Here is a 12901-nt window from a genome sequence, read left to right on the forward strand (position 1 = left end):
GAGAAGAGCGACGGCAAACGATGGGGTGGGGGAACTGCCCCGGGGCCAAGCAAACACATCAATTTGCCCTGACCATCTACCCTGCCAAAAAACACACACAAAAGCCCCCGTTTCCCCTGATAGCTGCGAAGAAAGCACGGAGGCACCCGAACCGCGCGGGGGGGTCCGTCCTGCTTCCCCTCTGCCCGAGAGGAGCCGGCAGGCAAGCCGGGAGGGGGCATGGACGGCGCCCGCCTGGCACCCACCAGCCGCAGCACACACGGGCGCCCGCGGGGTGACACGGCTCGGCGCCGTGGAGGGGACTCGGCCCCCGGCCGCACGCGTGTGCCAGGCGGTTGGAGACGATCTCCTCCCGTGGCGCGGGGGGAGGGGCGCGGGGCATTGGCTGGCACGGGTTCACCCAGCGGGAAGGTGGCCGGGTCCCTGTCGGGGCAGAGATCGCAGCAAGGTGAGAGCTTCTTCCCGGCGCAGAGGTGCAGCCGGGAGGTGAGGGCTGCCCGCGGCCGGGGCGTGCATTTTCCCATGGGATGTTGAAGAGTTTTCCCTTTGTTGAAACAAAAATTCTCTGCAAAGAAGAAGAGGATAAAAGTGTCAGAGACTGCGGGAGGAGAATATTCTGGCTCCTGCGGCGACGGCTGCGAAGCACTGGTCCCAGGGAGGGAGCCGAAGCCGTGGCAGTGCCCATCCCTGAAACACCAAGCAGCCCACCGCCCCCGGGCTGGGAGAGCAGGAAACTCAGTGAGGGGCTAAAAATCACTGCTTTGTGAGACCCACGCTTTCAGAAATGGAAATTCCTCTCATTGTAAGTTTTATTGGCTCTTCTACTCAGCTAGAAACTTCCTAAGGAAAACCCTGATTTCAGGACATAGAAAGACTCCAGGAACCAGAGCCTGCGAGAAAACCAGTAAATAAATTCCTCACGGCTTGCAAATGCCTCCTGCACGGAAGCACCCACTCGTGCTGGTGGCCCTGCGCACGGGCAAAAGCCGTGCCCCCAGGCAGAAAGTCCCCCAGCCGCCGAGAGCCCAGGCTAATCACGCCGCACTCCGCTCGTAAAATCCACCTCGCAAACTGACCGCTCCCACCTGGTTTGTGGAAGGGGCAGGGACACCTCCTCTGCGTTTCCACCCCCAGTGCGCAGAGCAAAGCCCAGCAAACTTCATCCTCCCCGCGGGGCCGGGCACAAGCGCTTCACAAAGGGTTCACCGGGAAGAAATGAAACCTGCTGGGCTGTGGCATGTGGGCGCGGGGGGCGGGCGGCCGAAGCGCTGCGGGAGCACCTACGAGGACTCCAAAAGGAACACGCAAAGCTACGCCCCGGCACCGAGGGGCGCAGACCTGCCTGTCGCTAACCGCTACGGTTTTTCTCACTCAGTGCTGCCCTCATCTTGTAAAAGCATTCAGGATGCTTTAAGATATATTATCGATCACGCATTTAATAATAAACAGCGCAACTAGCCAACGTTAGCTATGCACGCTTGACCGCAGATGAGACGAGTCCTTTTGCACAACACCGTATCGCAAACACTCACCTTTTACAAGTTCACGACTTCTTCTTCCTGCTAGTGGCTCTAAACGAGAAACAGAATACGGGTCGGGTTGCAAATGAAGGGGCAAGACGTCAGGAAACCCCTTCCCCGCGCTCGCTGACTGCCCCTGCGGGCTCTGCCTCCCGCCCCGCAGCCCCCACAAACCCCGCGCCCCGCGCGCGCCCGCGGCCGGGCGGGACGGGATGCGGCCGCGCAGCATCTCGCCGGGCGAGGGCCACCGGCACCTACCGTGCTGGAGCTGCTGTGGCTGAGCTTGTCGAAGCGAAACTTCAGGTTTGACCTCGGAGAGTTTCTGTTCTTTATATCTGCTGGAGGGAGGGGAAAAGCAAAGAAGAAAAATAATAATCTGTGAACAAAAATATTTGCTGAAGCCGTAGCGCTGACTGCCGCCCGACCAGCCTGACAGCCAGGCGCTTCAACAGACTCTCATGAGAGCTACCAATATTTAGTCTATCTTGGCGGAATGTTTGGCAAAATCTGTACATTAAATGTTTTTGATGGAACAAATTGAGGCTTAATTACATTTCCGTCTTTCTACTGGAAATGCCACTGAAAAGGCTAGAAGAAATGACTGATCCGTATAATGTATGGGTGGATTTCCATGTTCTTGGCAGGAAAAATAGAAAATAAACACTTTAAACATTAAAAGGGGGTGGTTTAATAGTTCAGAATGTCGCTAATGAAACAAGGAGGAGGACCCGTGGGGTGCTGAGATACAAAAAGCCAGCAGCCTGCACTCTGCAGCCCAGCCGTCCCCGTGTCGCTCCCAGTTACGGAGCTGCTCAGGACGGATTTGTGCCTCCCCGGCTGTTTCGCAAACAGCTCCCAGGTTCACGGTGGGGGTTTTCCTTTGGATCGCGGTGCCTTCCGGCAGGCGTGCTGCTGCACGAGGAAATTAAAGCCGCTGTGATCTGCGGGCGAGGGGCGAGCGCTGCAGACATCCCCCAGCCCCACCGTGCCGTCACCGGTGCCGTCACCGCGGGATGCAGCAGCAAAGGGCCATTTCTGCCGGTTTTACCCTGTTGAATTGCACCTCATTTTGCAAATCGTCCGACTGAAACGGATGGAGTCGGTGGCAGAGTGAGGCAGCAGCAGGGGTAATGGAGCCAAGAGCAAGGGATGCTGCTCGTTTATGAAATAATTTGTGAGCCATGGCTCGGTCCTTGGAGACAGGGAGTTTCCACGACTACTGCACACGTCTGTCAGGGGAGCAGGGAGGAAACAAAGCCACAGCAAAAGCCACCTCTGTGCTCTAATTTAGAAGGGAAACAAATTCCCCATGGAAATGCAGAAATAAAGCAGGTGGGGCCGCCTCTCCGGAACAGCCCCATCGGGATCGGGGTTTCGGGAGGAGCGAGGGCTTGCCCTGCATCCCGCGGGAAGCCCTCCCTGCCAGGGCGAGCACGGCTGCCGCTTTGCCCCATCACCTTCGGCAGCCGCCTGCAGCCCGGGCGAGGTTGGGGAGGGGGCTTCTCCGTCCCAGAGCCGCAGACCCCATCCCAACCTGCCGCTGCGGGACCCCAGGGGCTTCCAGGGGCTCCGGGAGCAAAGGCAGAGCTGGTGCCCCCCCCCGGCCCTCCCACGCCCCCGCGACCCACCTGTGGGGCTCCTGCTCATGATCACGGGGGTGGCCGCGGCCCCCACGCTCGGGCTCTCGCTGCCGGGCGAGGCGCTGTAGACAAAGACGTCCTGCTTGAACGGCGACGCCGTGGACGGCTGGCTTCCCTGCACGGGGAGAGACCGGGACACAGCTCGCTTTTGTGCGGCCGGCTTTCCTCCCCGCGCCCTGCCGGTGCCTCGTCACATCCCTGCAGCCCCGCAGAGCCCCGCAGCGTGCCCACCCGCCGGACAGCTCGTCCTGACGGAGCAACGTCCTGGCCCCGGCGCGCCGAGCACCGTCCCAGTGCACGCCAAGGCTCGCTGGAGTGTCCCACCGGGCACCCCGACCCTCCTCCTCCTCCCCGCACCCAGCGACGGGATTAAGCCCCTCGATGTCGGCAGGGAGGAGGCAGCTGGGGGGGCCGCAGGACGCCTCCCCCCCCACGGAGACCACCCGAGGGTCCGGAGGCAGCAGGAAGCCGAGGGGCGTGCGGAGCTGCGGGGTCCTGCGCCCGAGCGTGCCGCGGGGCGGTTTTGGTGCCTACCACGCTGTCGTACTCCTCCAGGGTCTCGCTCTCCCCCGCTGTGCTGCTGAAGCTGCTGGTGCTCGAGGAGGAACGGGAGATGTTTGACCTCCCGTTCTCTTTCAGCTTAATAAACGGCCTAGGAAGAGAGGCGAAACAAAACGGAGAGCACGTGATTGTCACTGGGAAAGCCACGTCCTTCGGGCTACGACAGCGGGGACGGACCCTCCCGCGCACCCCGGAGCAAAGCAGCTGCTAGGGACAAACCTGGCGGGGCGTTTCTGTGAACGACCGTTCCCAAGAGCGTGGGATACCGCGGCCGGTGGGTGCCGCCAGCAGAAAGCCCCGGGTCAGGCTGACTCGCCGGTGGCAGGGAGGGACGGGCACCACGGGCCTCCCCAGCTGCCACGCCGTGAGCGTTTGGGCAGCTTCTGTCAAACACTGCTCTTCGCTCTTCTTCCTTTTAAAGATGGCTATTTTCAGACCACAAAGTAGCTGTGCTCATGAATCACCAGAATCTTTTTTTTTTCCTCCCTTAATATCAAACTTGTTTATAGTAAAACCTGGAGACGGCTTTGTTTGACAAAGTCCCTGATGGTCTGTCAGCTACAGGGTGACTGGAGCTCCGGTGGGAGGAGGACGGGGCTCCTCCCGGCTCACCTGTCCTTGCTGGGACATATTTCAGGGGAGCTGGGGTTGGACGAGGTTTCAGATTTCATCTCTTGAGAAGAATGTCCCAAATCTGCTGTCTTCTGGGCTCCGGAAACACTGTCACTGAGGGCACAAAGAGACAGGTTGCACGAGCTATACAAGAGACTTCAAAAGGGTGGTCAAAGTCTACTCCCTAACACCAAATGCTGAACCGTAAGAGTAACAGATGCTCTCTGGATACCGCTGCTTCGACTTAAAACAGAGGGAAGGGATCCAAGGCACCTTTCCCTCGAACACGGCAAGAGCAGCTCTCGTTGCTGGCTTGCGTGGAAAGGGGGGGCTGCGCCCCAGACAAGGTCTCCAGCGCCCACCAACAGCTTCTCTCATGTTTAACACGCAATAGGGCTTTTAACCTTAGTGACCAGGGCAACGTCAAACTTACCACCTCGTCCTGCTCTCCGCCTGGCTCTCAGACCCCGTGTGCAGGCGAGGGAACAGCCCCGAACGGCGCTTGATGGGGCTCCTGGACTGGTTCTTGGTGGCGGCTGCTGGTACGGGCGGCTGGAAGCACAGAACGGTCCCGGCTGGAGAGCAAAGCTCCTTCCTAGAAGCTCGTAAGACTAAACATCCTACGCGGAATTACGCTGCCCGCAATTCTCAGCCTGCGCATCTAGGAAACGTGTAACGCCAGAATTTCTTTTATATCTCCTTTGTACTTTGGGGCTGAAAACCCCAGGAAGCTAATCTTCGGTTCTTCCACAAAACAAACCCAACTTGAACACAGCACTCATAAAATCACGCTCTGCTCAAATCTGCTCCTCGCCCTTGCGTTCGCTGCCTGCGCAGGGGACTGCCGGCTACGTCAGCGCGGCGCAGTGCCCCGCCAGGCTGGGGAGGGAGGGAGGGAGGGACGGACAGAGGGACGCGCGGCCGCGCTCACCGAGAAGGTGGTCTTGGTCACCTCGCCGCTGTTGTGCGCGATGCCCCCGCTGAGGCTGCCCGGGATGCCGCCGCCGTGGTGCTTCTTCTGGCTGCCCACCATCGTCTCCATGGAGTGGCTGCGCACCCGGATGGCTCTCTGCAGCCAGAGGGGACGGGGACAGCAGGCCATCACCACCCTGCAGGGCGCCGGCCCCAAACCCCCTCCCCAGCCCCGGGCCCGCCCCGGGCACGCCGCGGCGTGACCTGCCCGGTCCCGCCCCGAGAGCAGGCGCACACCAACGGCAATCCCACGAGTAGCAGCAGCAGCCGCTGCTCCGCACGGCCCGAGGATGAGCGGCCCCGGGACGAGGTTGGGTTTTCCCCCCGTGACGCCAGCCGCAAGGGCGAGGACTGGAGCTACGGGACTGGGAGCGGCAGAGACGAGCCCCGGCGCCCTGCCTCCCGCCCGGCGCCTGGCCCACCTCCCAAACCCCTCAGAGCAAGAACGCGGTGCCCACAGCCGAGTCGCGAGCCAGCGTTTGGACGCGCACACCCCGCCACGACTCTCCCTGGACCGGAGACGACGGGTCCCGCCAGGAGACTCCTGCCCTGCCTGCCGCCTGCACCTCTCCCGCGCGCCGACGGACCTCTCCAACCCGCCCCGACACATTCCCAGGAGCTGGAGGCTTCACAGCCTCTTCACAAAAGCACTTCTGTTCTTCAGCATGCTTACGCTTGAAAAATGCGCTCAGCCTGAACCTCTTCTGCTGCTGCTTTGGCCCAGCCATCCCTGTAACGGACCCACAGATGAGCTGCGCAGCGTCGTCCCCGGGGCACTCGCAGCACGCTCACAGGCTCTCCCTGCTCCCTTTGGTCTTCCTTTCTCCAGACCAAGCAGCCCCCTCCCCTCGCTCTCTCCGGAGCTCCGGGCACGCTTTCCTCCCGACCGCCCTCGCCTGGGCCACGTCGCCAAGTCCCGGCACAGCTTCCAGCCGAGAGCCCGCCCGCGCCCAGGCCCGCCGTGCTCCACGCCAGCGCCGCAGCCGGCGCGGCTTCTCCCGCTGCTTCCCCGCTGCCGGCCGCAGCAAATCAACGGCAACCGCCGCTGTGCCAACCTCCTCCTGCGGCCCAACCCCTCGGCCAAAGCGCCCGCGGCCTCCTCCCAGCCCAGGCCGAGGGCTTCGTTTCCCGCACAGCCTTAGGTGCCCCGCTCGCTCCGCAAACCACAGCCCGCTCCCACCTGCCCCGCAACATCCGTGCCCGTTTTGGCACGGGCTGGTTTTTGCAGGACGAGATGCCCGGCGCAAGGCCTCGTGCCCGTGTTCCCTCCGGCTGCCCCGGCGAGCTGGAGCACGGCTGGAGCTCCGCACGCCACGGGGTGCCCGCGGCAGGGCACGCCTCGCCCGGGCACGGAGCGGAGGCACCGAGTCCAGCCCACCTCCGCGGCAGAGCCTGGAGCCGTGCCGCGCCGGGTCCGGACGCAACAGGACTCGCAGCCCCCGCAGAGCTCTCCACGTCCCCCGGGAAAGGGCCAACGGCCGGGCTCTGCAAACGCCGGCGGCACAAGCGGGGGAAGAGGACTGCCGGAACCTGTTTTGACTCAAACCGTTGCAAGCAGAGCTGCGCACAGCGGGGGCAGAGACCTTCTGCAGATCCGAGCGCTCGGCCGGGTGCTTAAACAGGACCTGAGCTATTTTTAAAGTCTTCTCGCAGTTGTCGTCCCAAGCACTTACAAATATGACGATGAGATCTTTTGAAAGTCTGGCACACGCTATGAAAAGCAGCAGTGAAATGCACAAGTTAAAAAAAAATCCATACCCATATTTTAATTACCGTGGTCACCATAGTAACGGGAGCCCAAACTGGCCAGTAACGCCAGCGTGCCAATCGCAGGAAGGTTGTCCTTTGCAGCTTTCCCTTTGAACTGCTGCCGCGCTACCCGCCACGCCACGGCTACCTCTCCTCCGGCCCCCTGAAACCCAGCTCAGGGTGAAGGCATTTTGCAGGAAACAAGCCACCAACAGCCGGATTTCTGGAGGTGCCCAGCACCACGTCGATGGTGCACAGGCTCCAGCCTGCTGCTGGCTCCAGGGGCTACTGAGCTGCAGGCGGACCCGCAGCGGGGTGAGCGGGAGCCGCAGCCCCGAGCTCTCACCGAGCCCCAGCCTGTGCCGCGGACTGTGGCTGCCCCGACAGCCCCGTGCTGCCCAAGCAGTAACGAACACCAAGCAAGAGTCCACCAGACCTGATTTATTAGGGTCAGCGATTCATACAAAATTTGACAGCGTTCGCAAATAAAAGCAACCGGTTGCTCGCTTTGCTGCCAGCAGCGCCAGCAGATGCTCGTGCCGTGCAGGCGGGCAGGTTCCTGCCCGGGGCTGCCGAGGCTGGGGAGCTCCGCCGGGCACCCCGACACCCCCTCCCAGGGAGGGCTGCCCAGAGGCTCCTCTCCCCGGGGCAGGGAGGCGAAGGCACCCCTCTCGCTTGCTCACAGCCCAGCAGAAACAAGCTCCGCTCTCCTCTGAGCGGCCGGTCCCCGTGTCCCACGGCCAGGGAGGAAGGGGCTGCGGGCTGACGGCACCAGGCAAAAAGGAGCCGTGGGGATCAGGTCTCGCCCCCTCCCAGCCCCTTATTTACCGTCTCTCCTCTCCCCCGTTCACTCTGACAGCGCGCGGTGGAGGACGTAAGCTAGGACGCAGCCCAGCAGCGCGGTCCCGAGGCGGCCAGGCAAACGCAGCCCAGCCCAGACCACGGAACTCACCGCCTGCCCCAGCGCACCCTGCAACGCCAAGAGAGCAAAGTCCGCTTTCTCGTAGACAAAAAGCATGCAAAACAAAGATTATTTAACATCAGCGTCTCAGACCCCGAAGTGAACGCCGTGACGTGACTGCCCAGCGCCTCAATTTCTACGGCGTATCTCATGCCTGAACGGGGCAGGCCCGAGCCCCCACCCGCCCCCACGGCGGGAGCCAGGGAGCTGCTCGCCCTCCTCTGCAGCCGCCGGGTGCAGGACGAGGTGACCCATCTCCTACCACCGCCTGCTTCTCCACACCACAGAGACAACCGTGCCTGTAGGGTAGCTGCAGGAGTTGTCTCCGCACGGCCGCGGCCAGGGCCGCTCCCCTGCCCAGGGTGGTGACGGCCACCCCGCACCAGCGCCCGTCCCCGCTGCAGGTGCAGCTGAACGGCCTTTGCCCGGCAGAGCCGACGCGCCAAGAGCAGGACGGGGAGAGGCACGGGGGAGCTGCGCAGGCCAAAGCTCGGCCGCAGGCGTCACCCACGGCAGGGACACGGTGCCCTGGCTCGGGGGCTCCGTTGAACGCCCACCCGTGGGCGCAGCCCGGATTTCCCCGTGCCAGCCCTTCCCGGCCGCCTCCCCAGCGCTGCCGCAGGGGAGCCTCACCAGAGACTTCTGGCAACAGCTCGTCCCCCAAGACTCAAGCGCTGCCCCTCCATTTCGAGGGACGTCCCCCGCTGCCCGGCTGGTCATCGTCCCTACCTCCAGCGGCTGCTCAGTTTCAGCCACATCATTTTATCTCGTTTCTTTTTCTCCTGCCCCCTTTTCTGCCAACCCACTCCCCCTTCTCTCCCCTTACACCCCCAGTCCCCCCAGCACACACCCAGCGCCGTTTCCCCTCTCCACACCCAGCACCCCCCGCCGCGTCTCCCATTTAACACAACAACCACCACCCCCTCCTGCTTGCCGCGGCAGCCGCCCCCAGGCGTGCCCCCCGCCAGCCCCATCCCGCAGCCGGGGTGCCACAGCGGGGCCACCAGCAGCCCGGGGACACCAGCAGGACTTGCCCTGCAGCAGCGGAGCCCGACTGCAGGCACAGCCCGCGCCAGCACCCTGGACCGAGATGCCTCCGGAGACGCGGCGAATGCCAGGGCACGCCGGTGGGAGAGGAGGTGCTCTGGGGCTCTGGAGAGGCCACCCCCACGGTGGCGCTTGCCCACGCCACAACCAGGTCAGCCTGCGCCTGCTGGGACCAGCTCGGTGTCCGCTGGCTGAGCGGGCGCCGGCGATGGCGAGCTCCTACCTCCTCCCGCCGGGGGACACCCCTCGTCCCCCGACACCGCTCATCCACGTCTTCCACCAAAACGTGCTCGGCCAGCCCTGGCTGCATTTTAACTCTGCTGCTGGCAAGGGACGGGGGTTTACCTTGAAAGACTCCAGAAAGCCTCCGTGACCCCCGTTCTCCAGCTTGTCCTCCTCGGGCCCCAGCCCCAGCATGGTCTGCGTGTGCCCGTGCAGCTCGTCGTGAAGGTTGTCCAACAAGGCGGCCCGCGTCCGGTCCTGGGGGAGCGAGAACAGGCTCAGCCGGGGGCCCCGAGGGAGGGGGCGGCGGCGCTGACCCGCGGCTCGTCCCCCCACCGAGGGCACCAGCGGCCCCACGGGCATCGAGCGCGCGGAGACAGGCGCACGCTTCGATCGCTCGTCCCCGCGAGCGCTGACCCAGCTCGGGCAGGGAAACGCAGCTCTGCGGAGGAAGCCGAGAGCCTCCCTGCGCCCGCCGCGGCGCTGGGCAGGGACGGGCGAGCAGCGTTACCTCCAGCTTCGCAAACTTGTCCGACTTGCAGCAGGCATTCTCGGCGTTGATGAGCTTGGTCAGCAGGAACTCCCGGAACTCGGGGCTCTGGGGGAGAGAGGCAAGGTGGAAAACACCAGCCAAAGACTCTGCATCTCTCTGGCACCAGAACCGTACCAACCCCAAACCCGAGCTCACAGCACCCTGCAGCCCCCTCCAGACGTGGGAGCACCGGCAGAAAACCCCAGGTGGGCTCGGGGTACCCTCCGGCGCCGACGCGGGCGCTCCGGCAGCAGAGCCGCAGCTGCCGCCGCGCACAGGTTACGCTGCGCGATGGTGCGCGGCCTCCCGCCCTACCATAAACCCCACGGGCCTCGCTAGAAATCCAAACAAACGCATATCAATTCCAGAAGCCACGTCTTCCCTAAGCAGGCGTGCTTGGAATCACCTCGGACAAATGCACAGATTTTTTTTTACGGCTTGGAACGTGCTTCCCGTCCCATCTCTTACTTTCTGAAATACTGGCGGGCTCGGCAGGGGCGGGCCGAAGGAGGGGACGTCTTCCCGGGCCGTGACGGACACCTGCGGAGCCAAGAGGAACATTATTCCCGTGGGTGCAGCGGGGCAGCCCCCAGCGCAGCCACCCCTCTCCCGGCGGGCAGCGAGCACGGGGCGGGCGATGCCGTCCCCGGCCCACCCAGCCGAGGGGCCCCGAGCCCAGGCGCGTGCCAGAGCCCCCGCCCTGCCGGGGAGACGCTCCCCCGGCCCCCATCAGCCCCCGCCCCCGCGGCAGGGTTAACCGCGCACGGCTTTTGACGCTTCCTTCCTAGGAATTCTGGTTTCGTTCGTGGCTCTAAGCAATGTGCTTTCAGTTTGAAAAATTTTTTTCCGTTTGAAAAAAATTTCAATGTCAAAATGACATTGAAAAATATGTCTTACTGGACCTCTTCACAGAAAACAGAGACAACAGGGTTGATGCTACCCGCGCCTGAGCGATGTGTTAGACGGGTATGAGCTGTTCTGAGGCCTATTCAAACACCGAGTAACACCAAAAAACTTTAGTAAACGAGCACGCTATTATACACGCACGTGTTTTATACGCATATGTACGTATACACACACGCTATGTAACAGCACATAAACATAGGTGTGTGTGCATATGTAAGTTTAATATACGATACCTCTTCCAGTTAGGCACAGTACTGGTTGTATCGCCGAGCACACGGGCAGGGCAGCCGCCGGGCAGCCGCCTCCAGACCTCGGCCTGAGACGCCGAAGCGAAAACCGGCACGTGCAAGCGGAGATTCCCCTCACCTTGTACGCCGTGTTGTCTGCCTCGGGGTTCTCCACCTGCACAACAATGTAGGCGTGCAAGAAGTTGGAGGCGATCATGTCTGGGACAAACGGCGTGTTCTCTTCTTGGAAGATAATTGCCACGATGTCGTTGCCAATGTGCCTCTTCCTCTGGAGCTAAGCGGAAAGGGAAGACATTTGGTCGGTAAAGCCAGGCGGCTCTGCTCCCTCGGGAGCAAACGCCAGCTCCGGGCGCGCGGGCTGCCGCGCGCCGGGGAGCCCACGCGGCCGCTGCCCGTGCTGCCGCCCGCCGGCCGAGGATGCCGCGGCGCTGGGGCTCGGCGGCCGGCGGCGCTGGGCGGGGCAGGGCAGCGCCAGCGCATCCCGGCTCAGACGCTGCTGTGGAAGGAAGCTCCTCTCTCTTACTTGTTGCGTATCTCCTTCGGTAAAAGGCAGCTTTGTAGAGACGTGAAACATTATCTCCCTGTCCCTGAACACCGTGTACACAGACTCTGCTCCCGTCTGCCCGTGGCTGACATCCAGACCTCCTCGAAAACTGGAGACGAAGGGAAAGCCGGGGAGAAATGCAGAAATATTAATTGAAAGCTTAGCAGAGAGCGCCGGCGGCCGTCAGGGGACAGGGTGATAGAACAAACCGGCTCATTCATCTTTATCTAGTAGCGAGCAAACGGGAAAGAACAAACCGTGCGTCACGTATCGTAACCAAGCATCGCCGTCACCAGTCTGAAATTCAGGGCGTGCGGCAGAGCCGTGCCGGTGGGCCAGAGCCGACCGCAGCCGTGGGTGCCAGCCACGGGGCCGGCAGTGCCAAGCGCTGCCGTGACAGGTTGCCCGCGCCTGCCAGCCCACGGCCCTCGCCAGCAGCGGGGGCCTCTGCCCGCACCGCGACTGAGCCCGCAACGCCGGACAGGGCACGTTTCCGTATGAAGTTCTTTTCAACTACAGCTAGATTTTCTCACAACCTCAAAACGGCAGGAAAGGAAGTTTTTCTCTCTTGGCAGCTCCAATTTTTTTTTGAAAACTCCCCCAGCTTTGAAAAACAAGCCAAAGCTATATTTGCTTCTGCTCTGTACATCCCGCTCATGAGCGAGATGACTTCTGTTCTCACGCGGTAGGTATTTTTACATATGACATGGTCTCTCATTAAATGTGTTTGTGAAATCGTTCCTTTTATTTAACTTACCCTTTGAAGTCCTGGAGCGTTATGGTGTCTCCCAGAAAACTTAAGAAGTTCTTGAAGGCAGCGCTCTCTTCATTATTGCCAAACAGCTCCTCCTCTTGGGTCTACAAAACACAGGGCACATCTTTTAGGAGCCCCAGCCCTGCCTTTTTCCAGCGGCCAGCCCGCCCGGGCCGTGCAGCGCCCACCAAGCCGCTCCCGGGGGACGGAGGAGGGTCTGGCCACGGCTCCATCGCCGCGGCGTCAGTCTGACAGAGCCGCAGAGGCCCCCGCGCTGCCCGAGCCGAGCGTGACCAAAGCCACCGCCCCGGCGGCCGCGACGCCCTGGGACGGCCCTGCACCCTCGGGGACCCCCAGCTCTGCTCCTCCGCGGCGCTACGGGTGCCACGGACACGGCGACCGCAGACACCGCTGACGCGAAAGGTCCCTTCGGGACGCGCCTTCCGCTCGTCGCCCTGCTCTGAGCACCCTCTGAAAATGAAACCCTGCAACGCAAAAGTGCCCCAGCAGGAGAGAAAGGAACCCGTCCGCCCCAGCTCCGCGGACGATCTCTGCTCAGGCCACCTCTCCCTGCCCGCCTGTCTCCTGCCCCGTGTGCAACCCCTGGGGCCACGGCCGGCACCTCGTCCCCGG

General features: G+C 62.7%; 1 protein-coding gene across 3 annotated transcripts in view; it reads right to left on the reverse strand.

The window, feature by feature from the left end:
* Positions 1 to 381: 381 nt before the first annotated feature.
* The window catches only part of RAP1GAP2 (RAP1 GTPase activating protein 2), a 50435-nt gene continuing 37915 nt past the window's right edge, over positions 382 to 12901 (reverse strand). For 2 of the 3 annotated variants that reach the window (XM_075518057.1, XM_075518058.1), the window contains 14 exons: positions 12272 to 12372; positions 11494 to 11623; positions 11089 to 11244; positions 10285 to 10356; positions 9796 to 9882; positions 9408 to 9542; positions 5265 to 5402; positions 4767 to 4885; positions 4334 to 4447; positions 3695 to 3812; positions 3149 to 3275; positions 1779 to 1858; positions 1533 to 1571; positions 382 to 565 (listed from right to left, as the gene is read on the reverse strand). In XM_075518057.1, coding sequence (XP_075374172.1) covers positions 1563 to 1571; positions 1779 to 1858; positions 3149 to 3275; positions 3695 to 3812; positions 4334 to 4447; positions 4767 to 4885; positions 5265 to 5402; positions 9408 to 9542; positions 9796 to 9882; positions 10285 to 10356; positions 11089 to 11244; positions 11494 to 11623; positions 12272 to 12372 — 1386 coding nt within the window. In that variant the 3' untranslated portion in view covers positions 382 to 565; positions 1533 to 1562. The remainder of the gene's footprint in view (positions 566 to 1532; positions 1572 to 1778; positions 1859 to 3148; positions 3276 to 3694; positions 3813 to 4333; positions 4448 to 4766; positions 4886 to 5264; positions 5403 to 9407; positions 9543 to 9795; positions 9883 to 10284; positions 10357 to 11088; positions 11245 to 11493; positions 11624 to 12271; positions 12373 to 12901) is intronic. The other variant, XM_075518059.1, reaches the window with a different exon arrangement.

Source organism: Mycteria americana, chromosome 15 (genome assembly GCF_035582795.1).
Source record: "Mycteria americana isolate JAX WOST 10 ecotype Jacksonville Zoo and Gardens chromosome 15, USCA_MyAme_1.0, whole genome shotgun sequence".
Taxonomy (NCBI): Eukaryota; Metazoa; Chordata; class Aves; order Ciconiiformes; family Ciconiidae; genus Mycteria; species Mycteria americana.